The sequence below is a fragment of the Muscardinus avellanarius genome (assembly GCF_963383645.1).
Source record: "Muscardinus avellanarius genome assembly, chromosome: 6".
Taxonomy (NCBI): Eukaryota; Metazoa; Chordata; class Mammalia; order Rodentia; family Gliridae; genus Muscardinus; species Muscardinus avellanarius.
The window spans coordinates 31,174,081-31,189,089 of record NC_137791.1 but is presented as its reverse complement, the minus strand read 5'-3'; the positions used below and the strand labels follow the sequence as shown (position 1 = coordinate 31,189,089).

General features: G+C 39.6%; 1 protein-coding gene across 2 annotated transcripts in view; it reads right to left on the bottom strand.

The window, feature by feature from the left end:
- Nucleotides 1–15,009, bottom strand: part of RAPGEF2 (Rap guanine nucleotide exchange factor 2) — a gene marked incomplete at both ends in the record, with an annotated part of 267,933 nt that overhangs the window by 166,407 nt on the left and 86,517 nt on the right. For both annotated transcript variants that reach the window (XM_080697997.1, XM_080697998.1), the window contains one exon: nt 6,511–6,567. In XM_080697997.1, the coding sequence (XP_080554123.1) occupies nt 6,511–6,567 (57 nt within the window). The remainder of the gene's footprint in view (nt 1–6,510; nt 6,568–15,009) is intronic.

Below are 15,009 nucleotides of genomic sequence, written 5' to 3'. Positions count from 1 at the left end.
GGGGGGGGGGTTGAAACCAAAAATCACGGTTAGTCAGTAACATCAATAAGAACTCTGAAGACTGCTAAAAATATTAAGGATGCCTTCACTTTCTATTGAAAACAAAGAAAACACAGTAGACAATGAATGTTATTAAATGGTGACAATTCAGTCAGTTGTGGTGGCACACACTTGTAATTGCAATACTTCAGAGGCTGAGACAGAAGGATGGCGGGTTCAGAGCCAGCCACAGCTACTTAGTGAGACCCTCCACAACTTAGTGAGGGACCTTGTTTCAAAATAAAGAATAAAAATGGGGCTGGAGATATAGCTCTGAGGTACCTGGATCCCCAGTACTGAGGGAAAAAAATGGTGACAAAGGACTTAATGAGCAGAATGAATGATGCAGAGTACTGAAGAACTAATAAAACCAGAAATTCTACAGGATCATTAATGTAGTCAATCATAAGTTCATAGAAGTCATTTAAAAAAATAAAGCAAGCTGGGCGTGGTGGCGCACCCTTGTAATCACAGCATTTGGGAGGCTGAGACCGAGGTTCATGATTCGTGGACAGCCTCAGCTACTTAGTGAGGCCCTCTGCAACTTAGTGAGACTCTGTTTCAAAATAAAGAATAAAGAAAAAAAATTGGGCAGGGGATATAGCTCGGAGGTCAAATGCCCCTGGGTTCCAACCCCAAACCCACAAAATAATAATAATAATAATAATAATAATAATAATAATAATAATAATAAAGCAGAGTAAGCCAGGCGTGGTGGCACACACTTCTAATCCTAGCATTCGGGAGGCTGAGACAGGAGGACCATGGTTTGAAGACAGCCTCAGCTACTTAGTGGAGCCCTTTGCAACTCAGTGAGACCCAGTTTCAAAATAAAGAATAAAAAATGGGCCTGAGGGTGATAGATGCTGGGTTCCATCTCCAGTACTGCAAAAAATAAAAATAAAAATAAAGCAGAGTGATACACTAAGGAGTTATGAAGTTATTCAATCAGCTTTTCTTTTTAAATGAAAAAAGCTAGTGCAAATTATGTATTTATTATATCAAATCAGTGACTCAGCTACACTGAGGTAGAGGGAAATATGCAAGGTCCCAAGGAAGAATTTAACAAATTTAAAGAAGCAGTCAAATCTGAAAAATTAACTACTGGATTGTAAAATTGATTTGCAAATTGTCTTTAATATTTATGCACTGCAATTTCATCCTCACAAGAAATCTGTTCTTTACCTAATCTAACTCTCAGATGTGAAAGCTAGGAGTGGTAGCACACACTTTAATCCCAGTACTGGGGAGGCTCAGACAGAAGGATCACAGATTTGATGCTAGCCTCAGCAACTTAGTGAGGCCTTCCACAACTCAGTGAGACCCTGTTTCAAAATAAAAAAATTTTAAAAAGGCTGGGGGTATATCTCAAAAGTAGAATGCCCCTGGGTTCAACTCCCAGTGCCACAAAAAGAAAAAAAGAAGAAATAATGTTAAAGGTAATTTATACATACCCAGACAATCAAATTCTAAGCCAAATCCACCCAACTCACTGAAAAAAAGGTACCTCTGCACATCAGCTTGTAGCATTTACCAGAAAGCATATAAGTAAACCACATTTTTTTTTTTTTTGCAACTCTGGAGATGGAACCCAGGGGCATTCTACCTCTGAGTTACACCCTCAGCCCTATTTTTTATTCTTTATTTTGAAACAGGACCTAAGTTGCAGAGGACCTCACTAAGAAGCTGAGGCTGGTCACAAATCTACAATCCTCCTGTCTCAGCCTCCCAGATACTGAGATTACAAGCATGCACCATCACACCAGGCTCACATTTTTTATTACACATTAAAGAGAAGTTCTTATTTACTCTGAAGTTTCACAGAAAACTGATACAATGAATCTAACAACTAATGGCACAATAACCAGTCCACTAAGACCTTTATCTACACAACCAAAGGAGGACCTCCCTTTGAAATGAAAAAGTCAAAAAATAACAGATTAAATGCAAATTTCTGTGTGAGGCCTAACAAATGTAAACGAGACATAAGCATACTCTCTGACCTCAAGAAATTTACAGACTAATTACATTTTTAATGGCTTTTATTTAAATATTCTTCTGTTCAAGCTGGGCATGGTGATGTAATCCCATGTACTTCAGAGGCTGAGCCAGGAGGATCACAGGTTCAGAGCCAGCCTCAGCTACTTAGTTAGGCATCCACAACTTTGTGAGACCCTGTTTCAAAATAAAAAATAGGGCTGGGAGTGTAGCTTAGAGGTAGAATGTCCCTGGGTTCAATCCCCAGTACCACAAAAATATGTAAGTAAGAAAATAAACCTGCCATACTTGTAAATACAGTACATTGGGAGGCTAAGATATGAGGATCACAGGTTCTCAGTCAGCCTCAGCTATTTAATGAGGGCCTTCTCAACTTAGTGAAACTATTTTAGAATAAAAAAAATAAAACAGGGCTAGGGGTGTGGCTCAGAGGTAGAATGTGCCTGAGTTCAATTCCCGGTACTGCAAAAATAAATTAGTTAAATATTCTTCTGTTCACCATAATAAAACATTTTCATTTAAAAACTAATAGTAGCCAGGTGTGATGGCACACACTTGTAATCCCAGCATTTGGGAGGTTGAAACAGGAGGATCGTGCAAGTTGGAACCCAGCCTCAGCTACTTAGTGAGGTCCTTTGCCACTCAGTGACACCTTGTTTCAACATAAAGAATAAAAAATAGGGCTAGGGGTATATCTCAGAGGTAGAATGACCCCGGGTTCCATCCCCAGTACCACAAAATAAATAAATAAATAATAAAAACTAATAGTAGCAATTAAAATGGCATTGACTAGAAGCCTTAAGGTATCACCACATATACAAAAACAATTCAAAGTGTGTGTATGTATAGGTATGCACGTGCTTGAATTTTCAAACTTATATTAACATGTATATCATAAAATGCCAGGGTTGGTGGTTGAATACCCTTACCCTACAATTTCTTTAAAGATAGTGTTTTCAAATAAAGAGTATCTTAGTTTCATCATTTCTTTATATACAATATAGAAGCATATTAAAAATATGAAAACATGGCCAAAAAAGATATTTCAAAATAGTAGTTGCGCCAGGCGTGGTGGCACACACTTGTAATGCCTGCGCTTGGGAGGCGGAGATAGGAGGATCGCGCAGGTTCGAAGCCAGCCACGCTGGCTTAAGAGACCCTGTTTCCACACAAAAAAATATAAAATAGGTCTGGGAGTATAGCCCTAAGGTAGAAGGGCTTCCAGGAACCCCAGTACCACTAAAAAAAAAAAAATAGTAGTTGCATGTTTCTAGGTAAAACAAGAAAGGAACAAAGTAGGAGGGAAAAAAAAAGCAAAACAATGTAAGTAGTATATAAAAATAGAAGTTGGCCACATCAGAAAAAAAATAGTGCAATCACTGATGGACAGGGACTCAAGTGATGAAAGATACTGTGGCCCAATTTAGAGACTTTAGGAAGAAGCTGAAAACAAAGATGAGAACAGGTAGAACCCCTGTGTACAAGAATAGGTTCTCTCTTCCTCCTGGCAGCAAATGCAGACACAGATAAAATGGGGTGTTTGACAACAGAAGGCAGTGCTTGCGGCAGAGCCCAATGACAGTAAGAGGTGCAGCAGAACACAAAGGGTGAGTAGCCTCGGGAGAAGTGGAGTGGCTGCCTTGAAAACAGAAAACCAAGTCGACAAGTGAAGAGACTGTTTAAAAGCAATGAAAGCTGAGTTTTAAACTGCACAATTAGACAGTAAGTGAGAATGCTTTTAAAGACTAGATGAGCCTGAATACAGCTCTTTTATGAAAGAAAAATTTTCTCTCCTGGAATAAAGCGAGATAAACCCCTTAAAAATGTGTTATGAGCCGGGCATGGTGGCACACGCTTGTAATCCCCGAGCTTGGGAGGCTGAGACAGGAGGATCACACAGGTTTGAAGCCAGCCTCAGCTACTTAGTGAGGCTCTCAGCAACTTAGTGAGACCCTGTTTCCAAATAAAGTATAAAATAGGTCTGGGAGTATAGCCCAGAGGTAGAAGGCCTCTGGGTTCCACCCCTAGTACCAAACACACACACAAAAATAAGTGTTATGAAAACTCTTTGAAGTCAAACCACGCGCGCACTCACACACGCGTGTGTGCATGTGTGTGTTTAAATAAAATGGATGCTGAGGTACACCGTTACATACATGTACAAATTTCTGATCAAAGGTTCTAAACATTTTAAATGTAACTATATATAAAATTGAAATAGTATGGATGGATGGCCACTGAAGAAAAACTAAAGCTGAATAGACCTCTTCTGAGGTCTGAGACAGGAGGATCGCACAGGTTCAAAGCCGCCCCTAGCTACTTAGTGAGGCTCTCAGCAACTTAGTGAGACCCTGTTTCCAAATAAAAAAGAAAATAGGTCTTGGAGGATAGCCTGAGGTAGAAAGCCTCTGGGTTACACCCCCAATACCACCAAAAAAAAAAAAAAAAAAGAGAAAGAAAGAAAAGAAAAGAAAGAAAGAAAGAAATATGAGGCACAGAGGTAAATCAAAGGAGTTCTATTTATCTGGTGAAATTATTAAAACCATCAACTAGAAGTCACTAGCACATTAACATAATAAGGAAAATGACTACTCATCTCTTGGTCATAAAACCACAGTATGAAAGTCTTTGATAATCTGACTATATTCTGTACCTTAAATTCAAGGGAGAACAAGAACAAACAAGTCATTTCTCCATGAAGTAATTGTTATCAAGTTATCACAGACTTATATATACCATGAATACAGGTGTTCTACACTTTACAAACATGTTAGAGAAGAAGCATGTCTGTTCCAGGATCATAGAAAATAACTCAATTACAAACTTATTGAGTATTCACAGGCTGTTCATTGCTCAATAATACTGTCACCTAATTCTAAGTGACCAAATGTACGCAACCGCTACAATTAAATCTAGCTACAAAGTCAAATGCATTCCATGTAGGATTATTAAAGATTTGGTTTTGCATTACCAGCACAGCTCATATGCACTGTCTAAACTGACTTAAAAACAAAACCCAGATATGTTTAAAAACATTGTATAATAAAAGCCAGGCATGGTGATGCATGTCTATAATCCTAATACTTGGGAAGCTGAAGCCAGTCTCAGCAACTAGCAAGGCCTTCAGCAACTTAGTGAGACCCTGTTTCAAATAAAAAATAAAAAGGGCTGGTAGAATAGCTCAAAGGTAGACGGCCCCTAAATTCAATCCCCAGTACCACAAGCTAGGTATGGTGGTACACACCTATAATCCCAGTACCTGAAAAGCTGAGACAGGAAGATCAAAGTTCGAGGCTTGACCCTGTTTCAAAATAAAAAGGGCTGCATGTATAGCTCAAAGCTAGAATGCCTCTGGGTACAATCCACCTTACCAACAAATAGTAATAGTAAATAATTCCTGCTAAGGAATCAGGACAATGTAAAGGAAGCTGCTAGTGGGTTTGGTTGCTGCCATCACCCCTTGGGAAGGATGGGGACAGGAGGGAATTAAGCATTTATCGCAGCTTGTACCTAAGGATCATCACTTTTCATGGTACCACAACATGACAAAGGCCAAAAAATGCTGGTGACTAGGGCCAAAGCGGAAGCGACAAAATTGCAATGTTGGAACTCAAATCCAGGTCCCACTCAGGCAGTTATTTTAGCTTAAGTTTTGTTGTTGTTGTTTTCTTTTTATTCTACCTCTATCTGCTCCCCCACACCCATGTGCCCAACAAAGGATGAATTCCTTATGAGCAGAAGCTGTTTTATTTATTTCAATAAAAATTTCCTATAATATCCTTGGAAAGGAGCAATTACATAGTAAGCACTTTGAAAATCAGCAAGAAAAACAGGATAACAGTCATAGCAAGTATTATCAACCAAATAGTATATCTAGTAAACTACAGTTCATATATTCTTAATATGGCGATGATATTTTCCTACTATATGTTTATCATACTCTTTTAAAAAATTAGTCATCAGTTCACAAGAAATATATTACACATCCTGAAAGGGACTTCAGTGGTACTTTAAAAAGAAACTATGCCCAAAAAGATGTAGGCAGCCCATTTTCCTGTTTCTGAAAGCAGTATAAACTAAAAAACACCACTTCTGCTACCTTTGCATCTTGTCTGGTGTGGCTGTAGAAATATCTGTGGTGTTCTATTAGAAAGATTGTGGCCAGACGTGGTGGCACACGCTTGACCAAAAAAAAAAGATGATAAAATATGTCAAAATATTCAATAATGTGCAAGGTTATCTCTAACCTATATAGAGATAAACATACAAATATAAACTTACCAGGAAAAGATTGTCAGCTTTTATTTTACAAGAGGAGAAATATCTCACATTTCTAAACTATGAAAAATAAGTTAATGCAAAAGTAAGGTAATGCTGACTTAGTCAGCTGTTACCAATACTCCTTTTAATTCCTTAAGGAAATTCAGTAACTGCATTCAATATACATCGTACAAAAAGAAAAGAAACACCTACTAGTATAAAACTTCATTTGCTTCGTGTCTTTCATATCTCACAGTTTCACACATTAACCTGTGAAAGAGATAAAGACATGAATTCAACATCTATCATTAAAAACATACTAATGATTAGAAAATGTAAATGAGCTATGTCGTCTTGAAAGTTAAGATTATTTTACTTGGTTTGTCATAACCATTTATTAGCCCCAAAATGAGTATAACTGTTACCTGAATTAACAAAATTAAGTGAAATAAAATCTGGTAAAGAACATCTAATAAGATGTCAACCTCATCATGTTTTACTTTATGAGGAAAAAGACTTTTATACTTTGGTAATGACATATGGATAGATCAATGTTCCCCAAGATAGAGAGTGAGAGGGAACCCTGAAGTTACAAGGAAAACCTATTAATCCAAAAAGTGATGATGTCATTCACAGCTCAACAATAGTATTAACAATATGGAATTTCAGACAAAATACGCTTTTTTAAATGCAGTACTTTATTACCAATGATTAAAGTGAAGTTTTAGAACTTTACGGACTTTAAGGACTTGTTATTTCAGCTGATTCATCCCTAAGGGAAAAATTATGAAATTACAAAAACATGAATAATGTTCAAATATTCAAAATTCCATCAAGAACAGTATCATCCTATTTTATTAATCCAAATTAAATTTTCCAAAGCATGTAAATCAGAATGCCTATTCCTTCTCATGAAGGAACTAGGACATTAAAGCGCCTTCCTTCGCTGGGGGTAGTGGTGCTACTATTCTCCAACCAGTGGTCCCACTGGGATCAAATCATATCCATCTTTCCTCTGTTTGCTTGCTAATCTAATACACGATTCTTAGGTATTAGAATACAACTCTTTTTCCTTGTTCTTCCTCTCATCCCCACCACACTTGCAGGGGATTGACTGCAACCATCATAGTCCTAACACTAAGACGGCCTCTGAGTAACCCTGCTCAGTCTTCACCACAAACTTCCCACACATCCTATAAATAAACAAAACCATCAGAGAGGTATATGGAACTTTACAACCCAGACCCTGGTGTCATTCATGTCAGAAATATGCCTGATGTCCTTGATATTAGCTTAAAAGAAACAAGGTGCATTTCATCTTAGATGAAGTCATTTTTATTCTAACCACCTTCCAAGCTCCTACTTCTGACCCAAATCACAGAGATCACCATTCTTGCTGTCACCAAGGACCATGCTTCTGTCAGAAATCCCGTCAACTGCACTGTGTGTGATGTACCTAGGAGCCCATTCTCATACACTGGGACTGGGTTACTCCAGAATATTACTTTAATGTTCCACTCATCAGTCATACTTGCTGTGTACTTGAGATTCTCTCTACCCCATTCCTCAGCCTCATCTCTAAATGTTATTATATCCAAGAGTCTATCTTCTTCTCCTCTATACCCATAATTACCATAATATTTAAGCTCCTCACACTCAACCCCTTCCTATAAACATTTCAAATGAACATCACCAGACTTCAGGAGGCAGAAGCAAATTTTGTATATGCATCATTAAGCATATAGATTTATTTAATAGATTATATCAAAATTCTTGATAGGAAAGGATGACAGTCTCAAGTGATGGATCTAAAACTATCTGGCCTAAACTTTAGTAACAAGCCCTGCCTTATTCCTGCCCTGTCCCAGCCTCTTCATTTCCACCCTGTGGCTCAACTCTCCCCGACATAAGACCCTGTATTCTTGTAAGTCTGCCTCCTTCTGCATCACTGCTTTATTTCTCCCTTCCTACTGAATTGCTTCTAATAACAAGTAAATACATTAGGTCGCCTATTGTGTGGGGTAATACTCTCCTCTTGACCCCAATCCTCCTCCAGCTGCTATCTACATTTTGCTTTTACCATTACAGAATATCTCCTTTTAGATTATACACTTTCTCCATTTTCTCATGCTCTCACAACTACTCCAAAGAAAAGGCTCCAAAAGCCAGACATGGTGGCGCACGCTTTTAATCCCCGCACTTGGGAGGCAGAGACAGGAGGATCACGCAGGTTCGAAGCCAGCCGCATGCACTGACTTAGGAGACCCTGTTTCGAAATAAAAATGTAAAAGTAGGTCTGGGAGTGTAGCCCGGAGGTAGAAGGGCTTCCAGGAACCCCAGTAACACTGAAAAACAAGAAAAAAAAAAGAAAAGAAAAGGCTCCCAAAGTAATCAGTATCCTATTACTTAAATCCTACCTGTTCTCTCTCCCCCCTCCCTCCCCCTACCATTTCCCCTCCCCCGCTCTCTTTCCTTCTCCCCGCCCCTTTCTCTTTCATAGCAGAACTAGGTTGAACTCTGGGGCATTCTATCTCCAATCTATACCCCTAGGCCTGTTTTTTTATTCTTTATTTTGAAATGGTATCTCACTAAGTTGCAGAGGGCCTCACTAGGTAGCTGAGACTGGGCACAAAGTACTGGGATCACAAGCTTGTGCCATCACGCCCAGCTGAGCACCATCTTCAGGCTTCCTGTCCTGGATCTCCTGGTGTTCTACTCATCAGTCATACTTGCTGTGTACTTGAGATTCTCTCTACCCCATTCCTCAGCCTCATCTCTAAATGTTATTATATCCAAGAGTCTATCTTCTCCTCTATACCCAACTTTTTATATATTGGTACACTTTATATATTTTTATTTATCTATATTTACTAGCATTATGAATGAGTATAATTATTTTATAAATACCTTTAGATCACTAAGAATAATGATCAAATAAGGTTGTTTCCTGTATTCCTAAAGGATTCAGAAAGGATCAATATGCTTTGGCTGAAATATTTGTTAACAATGTTTAAAGACAAAGGCATTTTCATATTAATTATTTAGGACACTGTCATATAAGATACTTTATTGTGACCTCTGATAGCACTGACTGAATTTAAACCTTGATCAATTGCATGCCTACTGTTAAGCTTGGTATTAATGTAGGCTGTGGAGTTACAATACTGAAGAAGACAAACCCCTGAAGAGACCCCATGATAGGATCTCTTTTACTAGGGGGGCAATCAAAACTAACATATGTGTGGGACAATCAAAACTGACATACATGTGGGACAATCAAAACTGACATACGTGTGGGACAATCAAAACTGACATACAATACATAGATCTCTGTTGTTGGAGGTTTGTTGTTGTTTTTTTAATGTTAGTGTTTGCATGGTAAGAATGGGTGCTACGCTGCTCTGACTTCGAATTAAAAAAAAGAGGTGAGTTTGAGTTGGGGCAGCCATACAGATTTCTGTAGTACACAGGCGCCCTAAATGCTCTGTCATGGAAATAGCTTTGTTCACAGAAAGGCAGGGCCATGGTATAGCTAATCACAGTTAGTTAATTAGTTAGTTAGATAGTAAGTTAGTTATAGTTAGTACACAACTGCAGTTAGAACCTGCATTTAAGAATAAGGAGTTTGACCAAAGCATGGTGGCACTGACCTTTAATCCCAGTATTTGGAAGGCTGAGACAGGAGGTTTGCTGGTTTGAGACCAGGCTTTTTATAGATTTTATCTCTGCTCCTAACTACAGTATATTTCCTCTTCAGCAGATACACTATTCTTAGTCATCATTGATTAAAAGTGTACACACTTAAAATAGTTTGTGTTGAAAATACATATTTTTTAAGTGGTACTGAAGGAATTGAACCCAGGGGATTTCTTCCTCTGAGCTACATCCCAGCCCCCTCCCTTTTTTTGCAGTACTGGGGGTGGAACCCAGGGGCATTCTATCTCCAAGCTACATCTTTCTATTTTTATCTATTTTTTATTCTTTATTTTGAAACAGGGTCTTACTGAGTTGCAAAGGGCCTAAGTAGCTAAGGCTGTCGGCAAACCAGGATCCTCCTGTTTCAGCCTCCCAAATACTGGGATTACAAACATGTACCACCACGCCCAGCTCCCTATTTTATTTTTATTTTGAAATTTTGACAGCACTTCAAAATAGAGTATAAACAAGAGAGCTAGGGGTGTAGCTCGGAGGCAGAATACACCTAGGTTCCATCCTCAGTACTGCAAAAATATAAAGAACAGAAAAAAATTTTTTGAAACAGGGTCTCACTACGTTGCAGAGGGTCTAAGTTGCTGAGGCTGGCAGCAAACCTGTGATCCTCCCATCTCAGCCTCTCAAGTACTGGGATTACAAGCATGCCTAGCTAGTACGTAGATCTTAAGTATTAATATTTAAGATTTGAAGACCTTTATGTTGCACAGAAAATATAATCCTACAACATAGCAGCATCTATTTGAACTGCTCAGAGTCAATTTACTACTTAAATATGGAAAGACCACAACAGTGCAGGGTGTCACATACTCAGAACCCTCTTCCCTTACCTTGTAATGGAGTATTAATAATGCTCTATTGCCCAAGCACTGAATAAACAGACTAAAAGTCTTGACTAGGAGCATTCTATTTTCTAAAATTGAAAAATTATATTTTATAGAAGTCTTAACTGTTTTATCTGGGATAAATTTTACTTATGAAATGAAAATCTATCTCAAGGAAATGTATATATTCTTCCCAGAAATGATACTGGTTTATCCAAGTCATTAGGTTTATCTGTACCTCTACTTCTGTTGAAATTCAGTTGGTGTCATGATCTTCTTCTAAAAGACACTTACTTTATGTTGGTGTTTTACATAAATAAGACTTTTCAACAAGCAGAGTAAGATAAACATCTTAAAGGCCCCTCTCTATAAATTCATGCCAACAAATGTGTATTGCTACAAAATAAACATTTTAAGGTTAAATAGACTAGGCTATACCCTTAAATGAATTATTTCTAACCAAAATTTAATTCTGAAATGGCAAAAAGTTGATAATTCTAAACTGATGATGAGTATATAGAATTGCACTATATTATTATTTCAACTTTTGTAAATTTGAAAGTGTTCGTAGGTATTAAACCTATACATTCTATGACACAGAATACCTATTATCTAAAAAAGTTTATAACCACACATACTATAAACTATTACATAACAACATACCTAGATGTTATCTATGTGTGGTTTTATGTTCATATAAGGGGTGTGACCTTTGTGTGTATGTATTAACTAACTTCATTTGGATTTGAAATTAACTGTATTCAATTAGCAATACTGTCATTGTTTTCTTGGGAAAGTTGTCATCACAAAATATCAAACAACGTACCTATTTTTAAAATTATTCTTAAGGACTTCCAGGAAGATGGCTACCGAGAAAAGCGGGGCTTATGAGCCCCTCTAACAACCAATCTCCATTACCACAAAATCAGCGCCTTTCATAGCCCGAAAACACCATCACCAGAGAAACAAAAAAATCACCAGGCTCCAGAGAGAAAGCGGACTGAGAACAGAGCTCAGAGCCACAGAGGAGATACACCGGCCTCACGCCCGAGGACGCAGCAGCAGCGCCATGTTGCCGGCAGCAGCGGCGAATTCACGGCACGGCTACAGCAAGCCGAGGTGAGCCGCTGCGAAAGAGCCAGGAGGGATTTTTCAGCGCAGGGAACATCTAAAGCTCCCAGTGGCTGAGCTCAGCACACGCTGCAAGTTCTCAGAGTGGAATTCAAAACCAAGAAGAAATAAGCCAGCCTCACGGCCGAGGGTGTAGCAGCGGCGCCATATTGCCACCGGCGGCAGCAGCAGAGAATTCAACGAGTCCAGTACAGCTACATCTGCGAACTCAAGAACAGTGAGTCAAATTGCGGGCCACAGAGGAAAAATCCCAGTACTGTACTTCCTGGGACTTGACCCAGTGGGGGAGTGGCGGTGGCAGAGATATCACACTATAGGAAAACGTGCAACCTGGCATCCCCCATAGTTTAAAGCAGCCTCTATCGACTCCCTGGGTTGGAGACTCTGTGATACAACCCAGTAAAGGAGTAGTGGGGTCTGAGATACTACTGACTCGAGATCCAGAGCACCTTAAGTGAAGTCATAGTGACCCAAGGGAAGAACCCAGAGAAGGCACAAACTTCCGAAATCATGGGAAAGAGGAATAACACTGGAGCAATGAATGCCCACAACATCAGAACCCGATAAAACAGAAAATCAGAGATTTCCAGAAGATCAAATCAGGAAAATAACTGTAGAAATAATAGAGGTGCTTCGAAAAGAACTCAGAGAGAGCCAAAAAGAGATAAAGGATGCAATTAATGAAGTAAAGGCCTCAATTCAAAGCAAAAACAACCGATTAGACCACATGGAGAACAGAATCTCGCTCTTAGAAGATGATCATTCCAAAAATGAATGCATAGTTTCTAATCTAGAAAAAAATATCCAACAGCAGGAATCTGACATTGAAGAAAATGGGCCCATTTTAAGAGAGCTAACCTAAGAATAATTGGAATAGAGGAGGGAAAAGAAAGTGATACTAAAGGGATCAACAATCTCTTCAAGGAAGTAATAGCAGAAAATTTTCCAAACATAGGGCAAGAGGTTGATATACAGATCCAGGAAACTTATAGAACTCCCTTTAGACAGGATCGGAGAAGAGGATCCCCAAGCCACATAATTGTCAAAATGACCAATGTAGAAGCCAAGCAGAGAATCTTAAAGGCAACAAAAACAAAGGGCCAACTGACATTCAGAGGCAAACCAATTAGAATCACTCCAGACTTCCCAAACCAAGTCATGAGAGCCAGAAGGGCTTGGAGTAACATATTCCAAACTCTGAAAGAAAACAACTTCCAGCCAAAAATTTCCTACCCAGCAAAACTTTCTATCAAATTAGATGGAGAAATAAGAAGCTTCCATGACAAACAGAAACTGAAGGAATTTATGTCTTCAAAACCAGCGCTAGAGAAAATACTCAAAGAGATTAACTACAAAGAAGAAATAGGTGCGGGAAGATGGCGACCAAGAAAAGCGGGGCTTAAGAGTCCCGCTAACAACCAATCTCCATTACCACAAAAAGAGGGCTTTCATAGCCAGAAAGCACCATCACCAGAAAAACAAAAAAAACCACCAGGCTCCAGAGAGAAAGCGGACTGAGAACAGAGCTCAGGGCCACAGAGGAGACACACGCGCCCGAGGACGCGGCAGCAGCGCCATACTGCCGGCGGCAGCGGCGAACTCAACGGACGGCTACAGCGCCATACTGCCGGCGGCAGCGGCGAACTCAACGGACGGCTACAGCAAGCCAGGTGAGCCGCTGCGGAACAGCCAGGCGGGATCTTTCGGCACAGACAGCATTTAAAGCTCCCAGTGGCTGAGCTCAGCACACGCTGCAGGGATTCAGAGTGGAAATCAAAACCAGAGAAGAAAAAATACGCCAGCCTCATGGCCGAGGGCGTGGCAGAGGCGTCATATTGGCACCGGCGGCGGCAGCAGCAGTGAATTCACCGAGTCCAGTACAGCTACATCTGCGTACTCAAGAACAGTGAGTCAAATTGCGGGCCACAGAGGAGAAATCGCAGTATTGGGCCTCCTGGGACTTGACCCAGTGAGGGAGTGGTAGTGGCAGAGATATCACACCATAGGAGAACGTGCAACCTGGCACCCCCCATAGTTTAAAGCAGCCTCTATCGACTCCCTGGGTCGGAGACTCTGTGATACAACCCAGTAAAGGAGTAGTGGGGTCTGAGATAATACAGACTCGAGATCCAGAGCACCTTAAGTGAAGCCATAGTGACCCAAGGGAAGAACCCAGAGAAGGCACAAACCTCCGAAATCATGGGAAAGAGGAATAACACTGGAGTAATGAATGTGCACAACCCCACAACATCAGAACCTGATAAAACAGAAAATCAGAGATTTCTAGAAGATCAAATCAGGAAAATAACTGTAGAAATAATAGAGGTGCTTCGAAAAGAACTCAGAGAGAGCCAAAAAGATATAAAGGATGCAATTAATGAAGTAAAGGCCTCAATTCAAAGCACAAAAAACCGATTAGACCACATGGGGAACAGAATCTCGCTCTTAGAAGATGAGCAATCCAAAAATGAATGCATAGTTTCTAATCTAGAAAAAAATATCCAACAGCAGGAATCTGACATTGAAGAAATATGGGCCCATCTTAAGAGAGCTAACCTAAGAATAATTGGAATAGAGGAGGGAAAAGAAAGTGATACCAAAGGGATCAACAATCTCTTCAAGGAAGTAAGAGCAGAAAATTTTCCAAATATAGGGCAAGAGGTTGATACACAGATCCAGGAAACTTATAGAACTCCCTTTATACAGGATCGGAGAAGAGGATCCCCACGCCATATAACTGTCAAAATGACCAATGTGGAAGCCAAGCAGAGAATCTTAAAGGCAACAAAAACAAAGGGCCAACTGACATTCAGAGGCAAACCAATTACAATCACTCCAGACTTCCCAAACCAAGTCATGAGAGCCAGAAGGGCTTGGAGTAACATATTCCAAACTCTGAAAGAAAACAACTTCCAGCCAAAAATTTCCTACCCAGCAAAACTTTCTATCAAATTAGATGGAGAAATAAGAAGCTTCCATGACAAACAGAAACTGAAGGAATTTATGTCTTCAAAACCAGCGCTAGAGAAAATACTCAAAGAGATTA